The 16,060-nt window shown below is 36.8% G+C and overlaps 3 protein-coding genes across 9 annotated transcripts in view; 2 read left to right on the forward strand and 1 right to left on the reverse strand.

The window, feature by feature from the left end:
* The window catches only part of LOC149661988 (irregular chiasm C-roughest protein-like), a 189,720-nt gene extending 183,197 nt beyond the window's left edge, over positions 1 to 6,523 (forward strand). For 5 of the 6 annotated variants that reach the window (XM_089843579.1, XM_089843575.1, XM_089843576.1 and 2 more), the window contains 8 exons: positions 150 to 357; positions 1,463 to 1,720; positions 1,812 to 2,060; positions 2,454 to 2,575; positions 3,116 to 3,290; positions 3,378 to 3,488; positions 3,600 to 3,817; positions 3,907 to 6,523. In XM_089843579.1, coding sequence (XP_089699705.1) covers positions 150 to 357; positions 1,463 to 1,720; positions 1,812 to 2,060; positions 2,454 to 2,575; positions 3,116 to 3,290; positions 3,378 to 3,488; positions 3,600 to 3,817; positions 3,907 to 4,317 — 1,752 coding nt within the window. In that variant the 3' untranslated portion in view covers positions 4,318 to 6,523. The remainder of the gene's footprint in view (positions 1 to 149; positions 358 to 1,462; positions 1,721 to 1,811; positions 2,061 to 2,453; positions 2,576 to 3,115; positions 3,291 to 3,377; positions 3,489 to 3,599; positions 3,818 to 3,906) is intronic. The other variant, XM_089843580.1, reaches the window with a different exon arrangement.
* Positions 6,524 to 7,074: 551 nt separating this feature from the next.
* On the forward strand, positions 7,075 to 8,504 carry LOC149661989 (selenoprotein S-like). The gene is made up of 3 exons (XM_089843588.1): positions 7,075 to 7,340; positions 7,420 to 7,667; positions 7,897 to 8,504. Exons 1-3 carry the CDS (start codon positions 7,220 to 7,222, stop codon positions 8,152 to 8,154), a joined length of 627 nt encoding a protein of 208 aa, XP_089699714.1. The 5' UTR covers positions 7,075 to 7,219; the 3' UTR covers positions 8,155 to 8,504.
* Positions 8,505 to 15,602, reverse strand: LOC149661990 (uncharacterized). Of its 2 annotated transcripts, none has more exons than XM_089843586.1 (6): positions 15,097 to 15,602; positions 12,394 to 13,659; positions 9,847 to 9,955; positions 9,561 to 9,762; positions 9,211 to 9,299; positions 8,505 to 8,970 (listed from the first exon to the last, which is right to left on the reverse strand). In XM_089843586.1, the coding sequence occupies exons 2-6, from the start codon at positions 13,647 to 13,649 to the stop codon at positions 8,770 to 8,772; spliced, it is 1,857 nt and encodes a 618-aa protein (XP_089699712.1). In that variant the 5' UTR covers positions 13,650 to 13,659; positions 15,097 to 15,602; the 3' UTR covers positions 8,505 to 8,769. The 2 variants fall into 2 exon arrangements, with proteins under 2 accessions (XP_089699712.1, XP_089699710.1); XM_089843584.1 differs by lacking the exon at positions 15,097 to 15,602 and adding an exon at positions 14,001 to 14,452.
* Between the last annotated feature and the right edge of the window lie 458 nt (positions 15,603 to 16,060).

Here is a 16,060-nt window from a genome sequence, read left to right on the forward strand (position 1 = left end):
ACCCTTGACTCTTGCAAAACCGTATCTTCCAGCATATTTATCTATAGTTTCCACAACGTCTTTTTAAGAATTTTATTTTAGTGGGAAAACTTGAACATCCTTGTTCTCAAACTACCTTTTATTAATATTATTTAACCTTTTTTCTTTAGTTGGCGTGGTTGGATGGCGAAGCTTCAGTGGTCAAGTCAAATTTGGAAGCTACAAAAACGTTGATGCCGGACGGCAAACGCTATAATTCGGCCCTTAAATGGACGTTAACGCCTGGTAGACAACACGATGGTAAAACATTCAAGTGTCGAGCGGAAAATCCGGCTTTGTCTCAACCTCTATACGCCGAGATTAAAATGGAAGTCAAATGTAAGAATTAAACTTTTTATTTTTTATTTTAAAGATTTAGGAGAAAAAAGGGAAAAGAAAATAGTCCAATTTTCTCCTCTTTAGTTACGCGCCGTTTACTTTCGACCATTTTGAGGGAGAGGGGGGGGGGGTACAAACGTCTTTCCACTTTTAGAGAAAGTTTCTAATCCAAAGTTTAGCCTGAATGTTGTTGGTTTGGCCGTGTAGCGGCGGCAGCGGTGCGGGTCCCTATGGACTATACGGAATTTGTGGGAGTGGAGCGTGCGCGTTATTGTTAATTCGTTCCGTTTTCCATTAAGGTTTATAACGGTTTGGTGACTCTAAAAATAGGGGGATCATTTACTCCGTTCCGCGCGGTTTGCTTCGGCTCTAGCTACCAAACCAGCGCCTCGATTTTTCATTCGTTTCCTAAAAACTTGTTTATTTTTTGGCTTCCTTTTTTTCTCTTTTGGCTCTTTACTTTTCGTGAGCTTGAGAGAGAAATTGTTCGTTTGAAGAACTTTTTCTTCTCCGTTTTCTCTGTTTCCATCCGTTCTTGAGGGTTTTTTTTTGGCCCGGTAAAGGGTTCCTGAAAATTTGGGAAAGAAAGGACGAAACCGACGCTGGTCAAAACCGTTTGTCAATGTCCCACACCGTCACTTTCTCTTTGGGGGGGGGGGGGAAACAACCAAACTTACTCCTTTTAGCGAGAATAAAATCGCTTCCTTGGAGAATATTGAAACCGTACCTTAAAATGCTTTAGTTAGAAATAATGTTATTGAAGAATTTTCTTGGGCTCCAGTTTTTCTCCATTTTTCAATATTCTCTTGAGAATGGAATGAGTTCACGAACTTTTAGTCGTTTACTTCTTTGGGAAATAAGACGCTCCGTTTCATTTAAGCATTAGTCTTTTTTCCCTGGAAATAATCGACTCTGAAATGATTAACAAGTCTTAAATCAAATTTTCCACCCCGGGAACTCCCGCTTGGGTAACTCGAACTACTCTTTTTTTCCCCTTGAGGAAAATTCTGGGGAAAAAAAGGTCTCCTCTTGACAAGTCTCGAGACAGGAAGAGAATGGAAGAAAGGGAGAAAAATAATTCGTTTCCGTTCTCTCTTTTGTTTAGATCCGCCGGAAATTAGTCTTAAAGTCAACTCGGATAAAATAATCGAATTTGACGACGTTACGTTTACTTGCGACGCTGTCGCTAATCCAGCCGATGTCACGTACCGCTGGTATCGCAACGACGAAGTGATTAACGGCGACTTTACAACTTCCTTGACTATCAGAAAGGTCAGCCGAGATTACAATACGCAATCTATCGCCTGCGAAGTAGGCAATTCGGTTGGTACGACCAAATCTACGCATAATCTCAACGTACATTGTAAGTTTTAAAAATTATCCATTCCGAATTTCCCTAGCGCTTTAACGAATACTCTGACCTAATTTTCGGGGGGCACGTTTTCTAATCATAGATGGTCCAGTCATTAAGACACTGGCCGAGAATAAGGCTGTTGATTTGGGGGCGTCGGAAACATTGTCTTGTGACGTAGACAGTAACCCCAAACCGGAAATTTCCTGGTTCTTTCGGGGAAATGCCGTTGGAATTGGTCGCGATTACGTTATCAAACAAATGACTCCCGATTTAGCGGGAAAATACACGTGCAAAGCCGTTGTACCCGATTTTCCCGAAACCATCTTGGAAATGGCCGTCTTCATCAAAGGTACCGAATCATTTTATTCATTTTACGATTAAACATTTACTCTTCCGCGACATCTCGTCTCTAAAATGGCTGTCATCTATCTCTTTCTCTCTCTTGATGTATCTGTAAAATTTTAATCCGGATTATTATTAAAATTTCTCGATACCGGTATCAAACGTTTCTCCGTTCCATGTCGCGAAATCAAATCTTATTTACATTGGTGCGTGCAATTTTACAATTTAATCGGCTTATAAATTTGCCGTAAGCCAAAACAACAACCGTGTACATATATTCCGTGAAATACATTTTCAATTTATTTATTTATTTGTTATCGTGTTCTCTTTGATGTCGCGAATCTTCCCCAAATTCTTTCCCCCCCTTTTTAATCCTATTTTTCGGGTATATTAATTATAGGTCCACCGAGTATAATAAGTCCGAAAACCCAATACGGAATTGAAGGCGATTTGGTTCGACTCGAATGTCTAATCAATAGCGTTCCCGCACCAAATAGAGTCGTTTGGACCAAGAATGGAAAGGTGAGTTTACAAATACTCTTTCTCGCGCTGACTCTCGAAGGTTTAAGGTTTCTACCGATATAATTGTCCAATAATTGTTAATTATCCCTTTCTTTCTTTCTTTGCGCTTCGGTTTAATTAAGAGTCAATATTGTCGAAATACTTGATATTTTATTATGGAAGGGGGTGGGGGGGTAATTGTCTCGGCTGCTTTTAAGTCAATTTGGGTTTAGTTGAGAGAACAATTTGTCGTCGTCAAAAATTATCCAATGGTGATGGGCTGATGTAATTAAAAGTTCGCTCCTCCGATAACTATCTGAGTGAAATTTAACGAAGAGGAAGGAAGTCCTTTGTGTGTCCTCTTTTTATTTTTTTTTCTCGATACTCGCATCGATTATCGCTTCAACAAGCGAAGTGCCTAGCTTTTTCGATGGAGGAACCCTCCCGTTACTGCCTCGAACCATGAACCAGATTTTTTTCCCCTCTCCCCTTCATTGCCTATTTTGTTTTAATTAAATATCTCAACAATAAAATGACCATCCCATCCCGCCTCTTTTAAAGGTGGTCGATATCGACAATTCCGAAGGGTACGAGATCGTACAGGAAGAGATTGCCAACGGCGTCAGAAACTCTTTGGTGATACGTAAAGCCGGAGATACGGATTTCGGAGAATATAATTGTACAGTTACAAATACATTCGGTGACAGAAGCGCCGTATTCTCATTGCAGAAACAAAGTAAGTTAGGCCTACAAACTTATAGACAAAATTTGACCTAAAGAATTAATTTTAACGCGAGTGTTCCATCTTTGTCTTTTCTTTCAGAGAGTTTGCCAATGTTAATTATCTTAGCCGGCGTCATCGGTGGTATCGTTTTCATCGTCTCCGTTACCATAGTCATTATTCTGTGCCTGCGCAGAAAATCAATCGTCAAAGGTAACTAACTATAGTTATATTAAAGCTGACATGATGGAGATGGAGGATGAGGAGTTGTGGAGATGGGGGATGAGTTTTATTCCATTATTTCGTTTAACCCGTTTAATGTAGATGACGATTACGGTTCGGAAAAGAAAACGAAGCAGTCCGATTCCGGGTCATCTGGCGATTCCGATTTGAAAGTGGAGATTCGAACGGCATCTTCCCTCTCCAATACGGAACACGAGCGAAGTTGGGAGGACAACAGCGACACGACAAGGACGCAAGATGCCCAAGACATTTACAAATACGCCGCTGAATACACGGAGCAGGGCTTCCCTCCTAAACCCGTAAGTTTCTTAGATGATATTGTCATAAATTGTTTTTCGCGTCATGGTTTTTCATATTTTTGTTAATTTCTTTTTCTTTTATTTCAAAGGGTTTTAGTGATAGATTTAAATATAACGGTTCGCCTTTACCTCTACAGGAAACGCAGAATAACAACGGGTACATTCCTTACGTCGATTATTCCAGAGACTACAATCCGCCACCGTCTAGCGTTCAATTGACACCCAGCAGGGACACTACCTACGACAGCGCGTCTCATCAGTCGCTCAACGATTTGGCGCCCATCGTCGACCCGCGATACAACGCCGGGTACGCCAACCCGTACCTCAGGACGTCGCAATCCAATTTGCCTCCACCCCAAGGAGTCTACGTCTCACCCAGAGGTAGTATGGCTTCCGGGGGCACCGCCGCCGTCGCTGGTGGTCCCGTTTTGGGACACGGACGATATATAACGGCCCAACAATCCCACCTTAAACCGGGGACATTGGCCACGCACGTTTGACCATGACTTCATTTTTTGTACCTCCCAACGGCGCTGTAAAACCCAAAAGAGAAAAAAAAACAAAAAAAACTAAACAGCCCTCGGAAATCTACAATACGAATTCTCTCTACGTTAAACGCCTAAAATAAAACGCGCGAAACGACACATACACTTTTTTCTCTCTTGTGGGGAAAAACTGAAAACGTGCTCAAACTCGTTTAAAATAAAACGGTGACGCTCTCTTCGGTGGGTGATTAAAAGATTAAAAACTTAAATTAAATATGACGCGAATTAAAACGGACGGACGGACGGTAGGTTTTTGCCTCGTCGCTTTCTCTACTATATACTCGAAATTTTCGCCAAAAAAAACAACAACAACAAAGTAAGTCAAAAAAACAACAACAACAAAGTAAGTCAAAAAATACATACGTAAAGAACGCGTTGTTTCTCCAAAAATATTTAAAACCAAAAAAAAAAAAGGAAAATAATTCCCGTTAAATTAAATTAAATTAATCAACGTTACCGAATGATTAAAGATCAATTTCACGCTTGATTTGATTGTGAAGCGAAAGTGTTGAGATAAAGGTAAGGTAAGGCGCCCGTCGAAATCGAGAGGAAGAGAAAAAGTTCGGAATTTTTCTACCTCTACCACATCTTTATACTTCCTAAAGCGGTTAAGCAAAAAACACTTAAAGACTCTTAATTAAGATAATGACAAAACTGAAATTAAAATTAAAATTAAACGTGTGCCAATGTATTATATTTAATGCCCCCGACAAACTATATATATATATATATATATATATATATATATATATTTCAAACACTTTTATTATCAAGCCAAAGCTTTTTTCGCGAGAATTAATAATAATAATGGAATAATTAATTACGCGATCAAAAAGAATTTAAGATTAAAACTCCTGCCGATAGGTGACCAAGTTCCTCGGCTAAAAAGGTAAGACAATTAAAGCCTATTCGAGCCGCGATTTTCACACAAAATATTTCAGTGACGAATTCAGTATTTTTTACGAAAAAAAAAAACAAATCCCCCCCCCCCCCATTTTCCCACCAGCGAAAATAAAAATTAAAAAAGAGAAAATTTAATTTTCAATATCCGAGATAAATTAATTAAACCTCGAGTGATTTTGTTTTTATTTTAATTTATAATAGGACGTTATTTTGATACGATACGATGTACTTGCTTAAATAATAATTAAGTCGTAAGCGAAATTTGGACTCCACTATAATAATTATTTTTGTTTTTAAATTAAAAAAAAAAGGAAAAAATTAATTTTTTTTTTTTTTCAAATAAAAGTCTTAGGTTTCGCGACGTTCCTCGAGGTTTAAAAATCACACTATTTAAAAGTTTGTGCTTATACTAAGCCTGGACTTACATATAAATATATATAAAAGAAAGTGTATCGTTGTGTTTAATCATTGTTAATTAAACTTTGTATAAAAAAAAGAAGAAAAGAAGGAAAAAAAAGCAAAACAATTAATACTAAAAAAAGTCAGATTTCGGCGTGTCTTCGAGATTAAAAGATTTTACGGTGGCCTTAGACAATCGCTCACTGAGATGAATATAAAAAAAGAACTATTAAAACTTCTTCAAAACGATAAACATTCGTGAAAGAATTCAAAAACAAAAAGACGTCAGAACTTTTAAATATATAATTTTTAGTTTTAATTATTATTTTGCTCCGTCAAAAGAATTCTCGTCTAAATGAAATTCAGAGAAAATAAATAAAAAGTCTGTCATCGCCATTTTACACGTGGTTTTTACATTAAAAAAAAAAGTATTTCCATCATAAAAAGAAAAAAAAAATCGCCGATTATTATCAAAAACGCAAAAAAAAAAAAATATATTGATATTTGATTTTTATTTAAATAATGAATAAAGAAGTAAATTCGTTTTTCATTTAAAATGTTATAAAAAAAAGGAAAAAATAGCAACCGTCATTTTGTGAATATAATCGCCGATACAAATTAAAAAAAAAATTGCGCGCAATTAAATTGGTTGTTGCCTTTGTAAATAGTGTAAAAAAGAAAAAAAAACCAAATGGAAAAAAAAAACAAGACGAAGACGGGAAATCATGACAAATTAATTTAGCACTTGTAATTGCGAGAAGAAAAAAAAAACTGTTCATTTTCGCCTCCTGGAGTTAATGTTGCCTTATATTTTTCACCGTGGGAAATGAATGTAGGCAATAAAGCTCTAAGATACAGATACGATGTTTGTCATATTTCTCAATCAAGGAATCATATAATACCAGAAGTATATAATACTTCTCTTCGAGGGAAGTGTACCACAACGCGGGGTAAGTGTAACGTCATTCTTCCCAACATCGGAACATTTGGAGCAAGGTTACTAAACCGAATCACATACGCGATAAATAGTTCCCTTGTCATTAGTCTATTTGCTTTAAAACTATTTGGCAAGACGTACTTGTGGATTTTTGTCTCACCCCAAGACGAGGTTAGGGAGTTGATTGCTGAGGATTTAGTACCAAACAGTTATAGAATTCACCTTACGGTGCGATGCCCATCTGTAGTTTGATGAGCGGAAGAGCAAACAAAAAGGGTGAGCCTGGGAAGAATGACGTTACATAACTAATGTATTAAGATGATACAGAGTGGCATCCTTCTTCTATTATCCCCTTCTGATAATACAGAGTTTATCACGGCCTTTTCAGTACGATTTCTTTTGTTTTCAGCAGGTATACAAGCATGCGTCTTAAAACATTCGAATTTGGCGCCATTTCTAAAATACAGATGGCGCATTATACGTATAAGGTTACGCCTTGCTATTGGCTGACGTCGGAAGTTGATTCTCCAATCATAAAGCCATCCATTGTTCATGGCGATGGTTGTGTAACGTAGGTTTTGGTTTCTTTCTATAATTTTAATTAAAAATAGTATAATTATGGCAGAGACTGCTGAGCCTATTGAAGAAATATTTGCCGAAGATGACATGTATAATAAATACAATGCTAAAAGCTCGGAATTAAGTTATATAGACAATATAGGATTGTTTTATCAATCTGGTAAGAATCTTCGATTAAGCCTTGGCTATCTGACTTGCTAGTATTATTATGTTGATGATTAAATCTATTATTTTTACAGGTATAGACGTTTTAACTGGTTACGGATGGTACATCGCGGCTCTCTTAGCCATATCGTTTTATTTATACCAAAAATATAGGTTACATTTAGAACGATTCAACGTATTTAATCGATCTAGTAACCAATCTGAAATAGTTGAAAACCCAGATGAAATTCTGGCTAGGCAAGAAGCTATGGAAATGGCACGCCGTAAAATGCAAGAAAGACTTGATAAACTGGTAGAAGAGGAACGTATTAAGATGAAAGAGGTACGTTTCGATTTCTTAACCTTTGTTAGGCCTATTTCTGAGTAACTTATAGAGTAGTGGCACTCCATGTTAACTACCCATAGAGCTTAATACAGTCAAAGGCAAGTAGGTGCCATTACTCTATAGTGGCTGACATTTTATAAAAATGGAGATAGGGAGGGAGGGATAATAGTATGCCTTGTACCATCTTTATTTAAGTAAAATATGGCATATGATTAAAATAATACAGAAGGAAGAGCAAAAACGCAAAGAAAAGATTGAGGAATGGGAAAAATTTCAAAGCGGAGGTACTTTTAGATCAAGGAATAGATTGGGAACGGGAAGTTCAATGGATGAACCTAGTAGCTCCGCTAGTGGTTCATCAAAGAAACCACCAAAAGATAAAAAAAAGGATAAAAGCTTAAGAGGTGAGTTTAACCCGTTGACTGGATCTGGATTTGGAAGTTCTTACCGTCCAAGTCGTAGAGGAATGTCCGGAGGTGGATGAGGTTAATGACTCCACACTAATTAGCCATCCCATTCGGTTCATTCCCAAAGATTTAAAAAAACATAATGAATAATTTACTTAACAATGCCTACAGAATGTTAAATATTCATTTGGGGGATGAATTGAAATTAGTGTGGAAGAAAAATACGGGATTCTACTTTATCAGATATTCTCTTTCGAGAAAATAATATGATATCAATGCTGTAAACAAACGAGTAAATGCCAGCATTTGATTGAAGTATGGTTTAGTAGATCCTTTAAATTGTAAATAACTTTAAGTTTAAAATGATTCAGTTTTAAACCTACAATTATAAAGGATTAATTAATAAAAATAAGACACAACAAATTAATTAAGTGGTATTGAAAATTAATTAATATATTTAATTTTTTTTTTTAAGTATATTCATTGGGGTTTTGGGGTTTTTGGAACCGGAGGATTTTTTTTCTGAGATATACAATTGTTACCACCCAAAATACATACAAACATATTCATATTCACATTTAGTTTTCATATTCTTATCACAGGCTATGACAATATTGTTAATTAATTAATTAATATATACATGAATAAATATTAGGACTGGAGGGACATAGAGAAAATATTTAGGGGAAGTTTTAAACCTTTAAACTAGACATTTTAGTTTCTAAATATAAGGATATATCACGATTATCTAGTTCATTTGCTATTTGTAATGCATTCAGTCCAGCGTAATCCGTAGTTAGTATACTGGCTCCTAGTTTTGTTAATATTCTTACAACGTCAAATTTCCCGCAAAGGACTGCATTTATTAATGGAGTTCTTCCACTTTTGCCCTCCTAAAATTTGACAAAGGTAAGAAATAATTAGGTAGGTTATTTATTTCTTTAGGTTTTAATAGGGACTTGGCAATTCGGGCTAAACTCCGCCCCCAGCGCCATTATGGTATGTTTTTTTAACAGAATGAAAGCTATATAAGCCCCTCCTCCTGGTATGTTTTTTAGCACTAGTGGAAGGTAGACTGGCGTTGCATGACGTAGTACTGCCAAGTCCCTATTGCGGGGTATTTATAGGCCTACCTGTATATTTATGTCGCAACCAGCTTTGACTAGATAAAAAGCTGAAACCATCTCTTCTTGGGCAACTGCTAGATGTAAACATGATAAACCTGAAAAAGAAAAAATATTGAAAGAATTTCATTAGGTGTTTATTTCCTCGATGTTTCTTTACAAAATTCTAGGTTAAAATAACGGTTTAAAAATTAAAACCAGAAACTTTGAAACTAGCTCTCTGACCCAATTTCCTCAAATTTCAAACATGGATGGCGCCACTGACCCTCATTTATTTCTCTCTGTTTGCTAGCGACCTCTATATATTTCCCGGCAGGCGCGTAATTTAAACCATTCAAAAAAAGAGAACCAATTCTTACCTTCGTAATTTCGTTCGTTTAGAATATTTCTTGATAATTTTGACCTTAGAATAACATTAAGGCAGTCGACACTCTTGAACTTGACTGCCAAATGCAGGGCCGTGTCCCCATTTCGGTCTCTCAAATAAGGCTTAGCGCCTTCTTCCAAAAGGGCTTCGCACATGTGCTGATCTTGTAAAATAACTGATAAATGCAAAGGTGTCTGAAAATATCAAAAAGTCGTGCCGCGATATCAGTATTTTATTCTGAGATTTTTATCACGGTGTTATTGCGAAAGTTGACGTACCTGATGTAAGCAATTGTACATGTCTACACTGGCACCCACACTCTTTACTAAACCACATAATTGGCGAACTAAAATGACATCCTGGTGTACAACAGCAATGTGCAGGGGTCTAAAATGAGTAAAAGTAACCATTATTAGATTTATTGACTTAACTTCAAAAGAAAAATACTTCAAAAATCAAATATGCCTTTACTATATAAACTTGACATAACTTTCACATAAGACCTTAGCAAACACTTTAAACCACTCACTCACTCTCTTGAGATATAAACCTTGAAAGATCCATTGTCCTTATCCAAGCAAGGTCAATTAAAATAATTTATCTTATTTTGAGGAGATAACGTTTAATTTTCGGTTAATTAAACCAATTTAAGATAACTAAAACCTTCATAAATTCTAGGCTACGGAATCTCCCCCCCCCCCCTTTCCCGGATATATTACAATGTCACTACAAAATTGAAATTCGGGATGCGGAATACCGCGATTTCTCATCATAATTTCATCAGCTTCTTAAATATAGTTTAGAAACCTCCAAGAATGTTAGGCCTATAATATTTCACCAAACTTCTTTTCCTTTTGAAATAACCTGAGAAATAATTTAAATCCCCCCCCCCCCTTGATATTATGTATGGCAAAAGGGCAGGATGGTCCCGTCAACAAACCAGTTTTTCTCATTTTTGAACCACCTCCAAGGTTAACTATATAACCCATGCTAGACTAAGATGGTGACGTACTGCTATTAACTAATTATAACAATTCCAACAGCTGATGACATAGCCAATTTAAACCGTAACATTTTTTTTCTTTTTCACCTTAAATGAATGGGAAATTCCGTTCAAATATGTCTTAACCAAGACACGTTGAAGTTTAACAGAAAGTTCCCTATTGCTCGCTCTATCTCTCTCTAAGGTCGGGAAAACTTTATTTCCGTTTCTAATAAATTTGCCGGGGAATTTTTTTCTAAAAACCCAACATTAGCACTAAGGGTTATTTACAGAGTTTAAAAATATACCTAGTGATTTCGTAAGAGTTTATCATTGGCAGCATGTAAATTAATATTATTCGATTGTTTCTGAAAAGGGGAAAATTTTCTTTTGTTTTTTTGGTGGGAACCTCCACCACCGGTTATATTTTACAATGACTAATTTGCATTGGGAATTTACGCCTCTTGAGCCATTTTCGTTTCGTTAACCATTTAAATTATCGGAGCTTGGCCAAGTGTGTATGATTTATTGTGGGAAAATAATAAGGTGTCAAAGAAAGATAATTAAGGATGGGGAGTTAATTAATGTTTAATTTATATAACCGATTCAGACTAATTTATTTTTTTATGGGAATGAAGACTACTGAAACTTCATTTATTACGAACATGCGTGGTTTGAGTGGCTTGCTCTGTGTGTAAACCCCACGATAGTCTCTTAGCTACTTAAAAGGCAACTGTCATGAAATTTCCCTTATAAAAGAAACCAGTATTTCTTTGGGAATTTACGTTTCTGACGAGTTTAAAGTCCCGCTGATTTCGAATATCATATGGAAATTTTGTTTATGACTTAGTTTATCATTTTTTCTTTCTTTCTTTCAGGAGAAAAGGGGGGGGGGGTATTATAATTGAAGTAAATATCATAAAGATAAGGATAGCAAAGTCATAAGGGGGTTCTTCCCAGGTTGGTCATCGGGGTTTTTTTTTCTCGGTAAAAACCCTGTCTACTGGTAATCAAGAGTAAACTAGCTTGGCCTACGTGTACTTCTTTTTAAACCAATTTCGTGGGAAAAAAATATCATTGGGACTTGGGAATGGTGACTCTATGGGGCTTATTTGATAACCTTTAGAATTTGACCACCTATGGTTATCGGATAGAAACTTTCCAGACGCCATTTTGCAACTTCTTATTCCGAAACTATTCGACCCCTTTAGCGTTCTCCTCAAACTTAAGGACCTTAGTACTAATTTACATTAGCTAAATATAAATCCCGTGACAGGTAATTGCGGGCTTTTCCAAAAACGTTACGGCAGGTTGACACGCGTCCAAATCCGGACGCGAAAATTACATCAATTTTTAACAAACGGGGAAATAACCCAACCACGCGATCATTTTCAAACCAAAAGGATTTTTTTTGCGACCTTCTCACGCGAAACTTAATTTTGATATCTTGAATCAGAAAAAGTCTATTTTACTGAACCAAATAAGGGTATAGTAGCGTATTACTAGGGTACAGGTAAGCGTAATTATATTTTGAAATAATTAGTTCTTGGGTAAGAAATAAGGTTGAGTGTCTTGGACCGTATCTGATTATTATATTTTAAGTAGTCTGTCTATTGGATTAGAGACAGTAGAGTGAAAGGCAGGGAGAACGACTGAGATGCTATTCTCCTTGCTTAGACAATTTCAAAATTCCCTAACATATCACAACCATTTTCAAATTCCCTGACATTATCACAACCATTTACAAATACCCTGAGATTTCCAGGGCCCAGGCACTGTTTCAACCCTGGTCCCTCTATTTCATACTTTTATTGCCTCTATTCCCAAAAAAAAACTCAATTACCTGTCTCCATCCTGATCGGCGATAAGCGCGTGTTGAACATCCATGGCTCTTTCATCCCTCAGTCTATTCTCTTCTTCAATGTCCTGATACGTCAATCCTTTATTGTTCATATCAACGTCATTGCACTTGTAGAAACTGTCTTTCGTAATATAGCTCTTAATTGAGTCGGTATCGAAAATCCTTCCTCTTTCACCGCTTCCCGCTAAACAAACTCCCGAATCATTATCACTATTTAAAACTCGCGTCATTGCGACCACGTCTGTCACGTCAATAATCTCAAAATCAAAGAGATGTTCCTCCACTCTAGTTCTTGACTCTTCTTCTTCTTCTTCTTCTAATGTTTGCACCACGGAAGGGAGAATCGTTTGTGGCCCGTGGTCCACGTGATCAAGTTGTTTTTGTTCTGGGGGTTGCCCTTCTACCTCCTGAAGTTCAGGGTCCAAATCAATGATGATCGGGGTTTGGTCATCTTGAAGGGAGGAGAGCCGCGTTAAGTCGGTTCGCGTCGAGTGCGAGCTCTCCAGTAACTGGCGCGCACGCTGAACCGGCTCCCGGTTGTTGTTGAAGAACAGGGTAGAAGATATGGGTCGCGCCGCTGCCGCCGCTTCAACAGCAGCAGCTATTCGGACTGTTGAGGCGGGAGGGGATTCCCGTTTTTCCTCCGCCGACACCACAGCTCTTGGGTTATCCCGAAGAGTTGCTCTCGTAGCAGCAGACTCGGTTGTCGACTCTTTTCTTAAAAATTCTTTCGTTTCCTCCTTGCTATAAAATTTCCCTCCTCCTCCTTCTCCTGCCTTCTCTGAATGTTGATTTCTTCTGGTTGAAGCATCCAGGGACCTAATTACACCGTCTTTTCCCGCCACGACGTTAGGGCAGGGTGTCCTCTTTTTTAATCCACTGAATATTTTGACAGTTTCGGAGTTATCCGTTGTGCCTCCGCCGCCACCACCGTTGTTGTAGTTACTCTTCTTCCTTCCTCCCTTATCCTTGTGTCTGTTTTTACGCGATGGTTTTTCATCCTCTTGTTCCACCAGGGTTTTAGCTTCCCCCATCCATCGATGGTAATTGGTGTTGCTTCGCCGTTTTCGGGCCAAACGTACGTTTGTAATGTTCGTTTCTGAACCTCCTAGACCGGAATCGTTGTTTTCCGTTATGGTAATTACTTCAATCCGGGGTTCGTTGTCCGGTTTCGGTTCATGAGCCACCGATTTAGTTTTGCTCTTCTCCATAAACCTCCTTTCGGTAATTTCCGACATTTGCGCGAATCTAAACAACAAAACACCGAAATTAAACATTTTTTCAAGCAAAATCGCTCGCTGGAAGTTCCCAAATCGGCTGTTACGTCACTTATATCTTTAGCAGTGCATGATCCAATCTTTGAAAATTCGCAATAAGATTGGTTCACTCTGTGGTATTAGTGGCAACCATAACCTAGTTTATACGCACTTTTATTTAAATTATAGCCTCTCAGCGATTTGGAAGGTACTGTATCAAATTTGGGTTTCGATCCAAGTCGCTGAAATACTATAAACTGAGGCAGAAATACGTGTCGAAAGCAATAAAAGTTCAAGTTAGAACTGAATTCTAAATTATGCAACATTAATTACCTTTGAAATTTAATAACTTTCATATTATATTTAAGGTCCGATTCTGACATGTTTTAATTAGCCAAGTATTTAATTATCTCTCCAGTTAATGTGATTGATATTTTTCGTTAAGACTTTCCTTAAAATTATAATTTTTATATAATATGGGATCTAGTAAGGCGGGATAACTTGTTTAGCCCCCGTCTAAACGTTGTAATGAAAGATTATCTCTCTCTCCCTCAGTCTCTCTAGTGGTTGAGCTCGCCCAATTCCAAAACTAAAACTGGTATGTGTTTCTTTCTAATCGTTAACCTTTCCTTCTCTTTATCAAAAATGGGATTTTACCTTCCAACATATATTAAAACGAACATTTTAATAGATAGATTTATCTCTTTCAAACTACGATATTAAATTCGAAATTATTCCAGTACGTTAAATGGAAAAGCTTAAATTATATAGCGTGGTCCGTATTTCTTTTTTTTTTTTTTTAGCACTTATATGAATTAATTTTAAATTCTCTCACACGGTCTACGTGACATTTGGTTCATCCAATTTCAACTTGAAAGGGTTTTTTTTTATATTCTAATTATTAGTTTTATAAAACCAGCTACAATGATGATGAAATGCCATTCATTATAACGAGTATTATTTGTTTTAAGTAAGTTGTCGAAACATTTTGTTTACTGTATTATTGTTTACACATTACACTGCATGACGATAATTTCCTAGCCCAAAACTGTACCACCTTTTCTTAAAGAAAATTTAACTGGAAAACAGTGGAAATTATTGGAAAATTTCCACCCTTGAATTTGAGCTTTTCCATATTTCAAGGCTGTAGATTTTTTTAATTGCGAAATTAACTACAAAATTAAATATTATTTGAGGTATTGGTCTGCCCCCAAAAATACTGCTGGAGAATGAACCGGCATATTATTAGTTTGGGTATCATAGCTAATTAGGGGTTTTATTACATTTATTTTAATTAGATACTGTGTGTTAAAAGCAGGGGTGAGGTGACACAATCAAGCTTTTTGAAATCAAATTTTTGGTAAACAATGCAAGCTGGTGAAAAATGATGCCACATCTAAATAATCTAATCTTGAAGAACGTTTCTTACCCTTTTCAAACAATTGTTTAATTACAATAATTTATTCGTATGTAGCGCTCGAAGGCAAAACTGTCCACTAGCGTCCGTCCGTGATCAGTGAGATCTGTAGGCCTCTCTCTTATTTCGAGCTCCTTTCAAGGCGTTTATTTCGATTTTTTGTCGTTCAAGCTGCCAGGGTATTCCCCGATTCGAGTCATAACTTTATTCTTTCTTCTCTTTTCAACATTATCGACCGCCGTGGACGCCGTCACCCCTTTTGACTAAGTTCCGCCCTCCTCTTTTAACAATGGCCGCAATCTCCTCTTGGGTAAACTTCCCGCGTTACCTAACTAAACTAAAAGATTGTAATGCGAATGCGAAAGTAAAGCTACCGAATGTTGAGAAGCCTAGTTCTGCCTATAAGCGAGAATAGTTTAGAGTGGGGAGAAATGATAAGGCCACTTCAGTGCCAATAAAACGATAAAGAAGCGCTCGCTTTAAGGTGGATTTTGCGTATTAAGTAATCGCAAAGATAAAATATACTAATTTACTTTTAGTTTAAAATATTTGTTAAAATGGCGCCACCATCTCTTATTATTTCAAATTCCCGGGTACTAAATTTTAAGAGGCCTTGGGTTTTTGTTTTGGATTTGAACAAAGCTGATAATGAGATTTTTGGAGTGTTATCTTTGTACAAATAGATAATTTTTAATGGAAAAATACTGTTGGGTACCACTTGGGCTTTATATATATAGATAAAAATATGTTATTCATTGCGATTTCTCCAAAAGTTTTATAATTACAAAGCGTGCAGCTTATGCTGGAAATATTTATGGACTCATAACTGATTCATATTCGTATTTCTATGTGGTTTTTAGAGTAATTTTGTGTGGATATTCCAGGGTGAAACATTTTGATAAAACTTATCGGAATTTGTCAACTCGAGTTTCAGTTGAGGGTCAAAAGTTATGAAAATGTTTAGGGTGGTTTTTAT

The sequence above is a fragment of the Phalangium opilio genome, unplaced genomic scaffold (assembly GCF_054372755.1).
Source record: "Phalangium opilio isolate 3A_F unplaced genomic scaffold, DU_Popi_V2 ptg000070l_1, whole genome shotgun sequence".
NCBI classification, from domain to species: domain Eukaryota; kingdom Metazoa; phylum Arthropoda; class Arachnida; order Opiliones; family Phalangiidae; genus Phalangium; species Phalangium opilio.

What these genes read in the sequence shown, in the direction of transcription:
- LOC149661989 (XM_089843588.1), top strand. Translation starts at nt 7,220, where the DNA reads ATGGCAGAGACTGCTGAGCCTATTGAAGAAATATTTGCCGAAGATGAC. An exon ending in AGGATTGTTTTATCAATCTG is followed by an intron (nt 7,341 to 7,419) that starts GTAAGAATCTTC and finishes TTATTTTTACAG; the next exon opens with GTATAGACGTTTTAACTGGT. An exon ending in AACGTATTAAGATGAAAGAG is followed by an intron (nt 7,668 to 7,896) that starts GTACGTTTCGAT and finishes AAAATAATACAG; the next exon opens with AAGGAAGAGCAAAAACGCAA.
- LOC149661990 (XM_089843584.1), bottom strand. Translation starts at nt 14,050, where the DNA reads ATGTCAGAATCGGACCTTAAATATAATATGAAAGTTATTAAATTTCAA. An exon ending in AAAGTTATTAAATTTCAAAG is followed by an intron (nt 13,660 to 14,000) that starts GTAATTAATGTT and finishes TTTGTTGTTTAG; the next exon opens with ATTCGCGCAAATGTCGGAAA. An exon ending in GTTGCGACATAAATATACAG is followed by an intron (nt 8,971 to 9,210) that starts GTAGGCCTATAA and finishes GTCAAATTTTAG; the next exon opens with GAGGGCAAAAGTGGAAGAAC.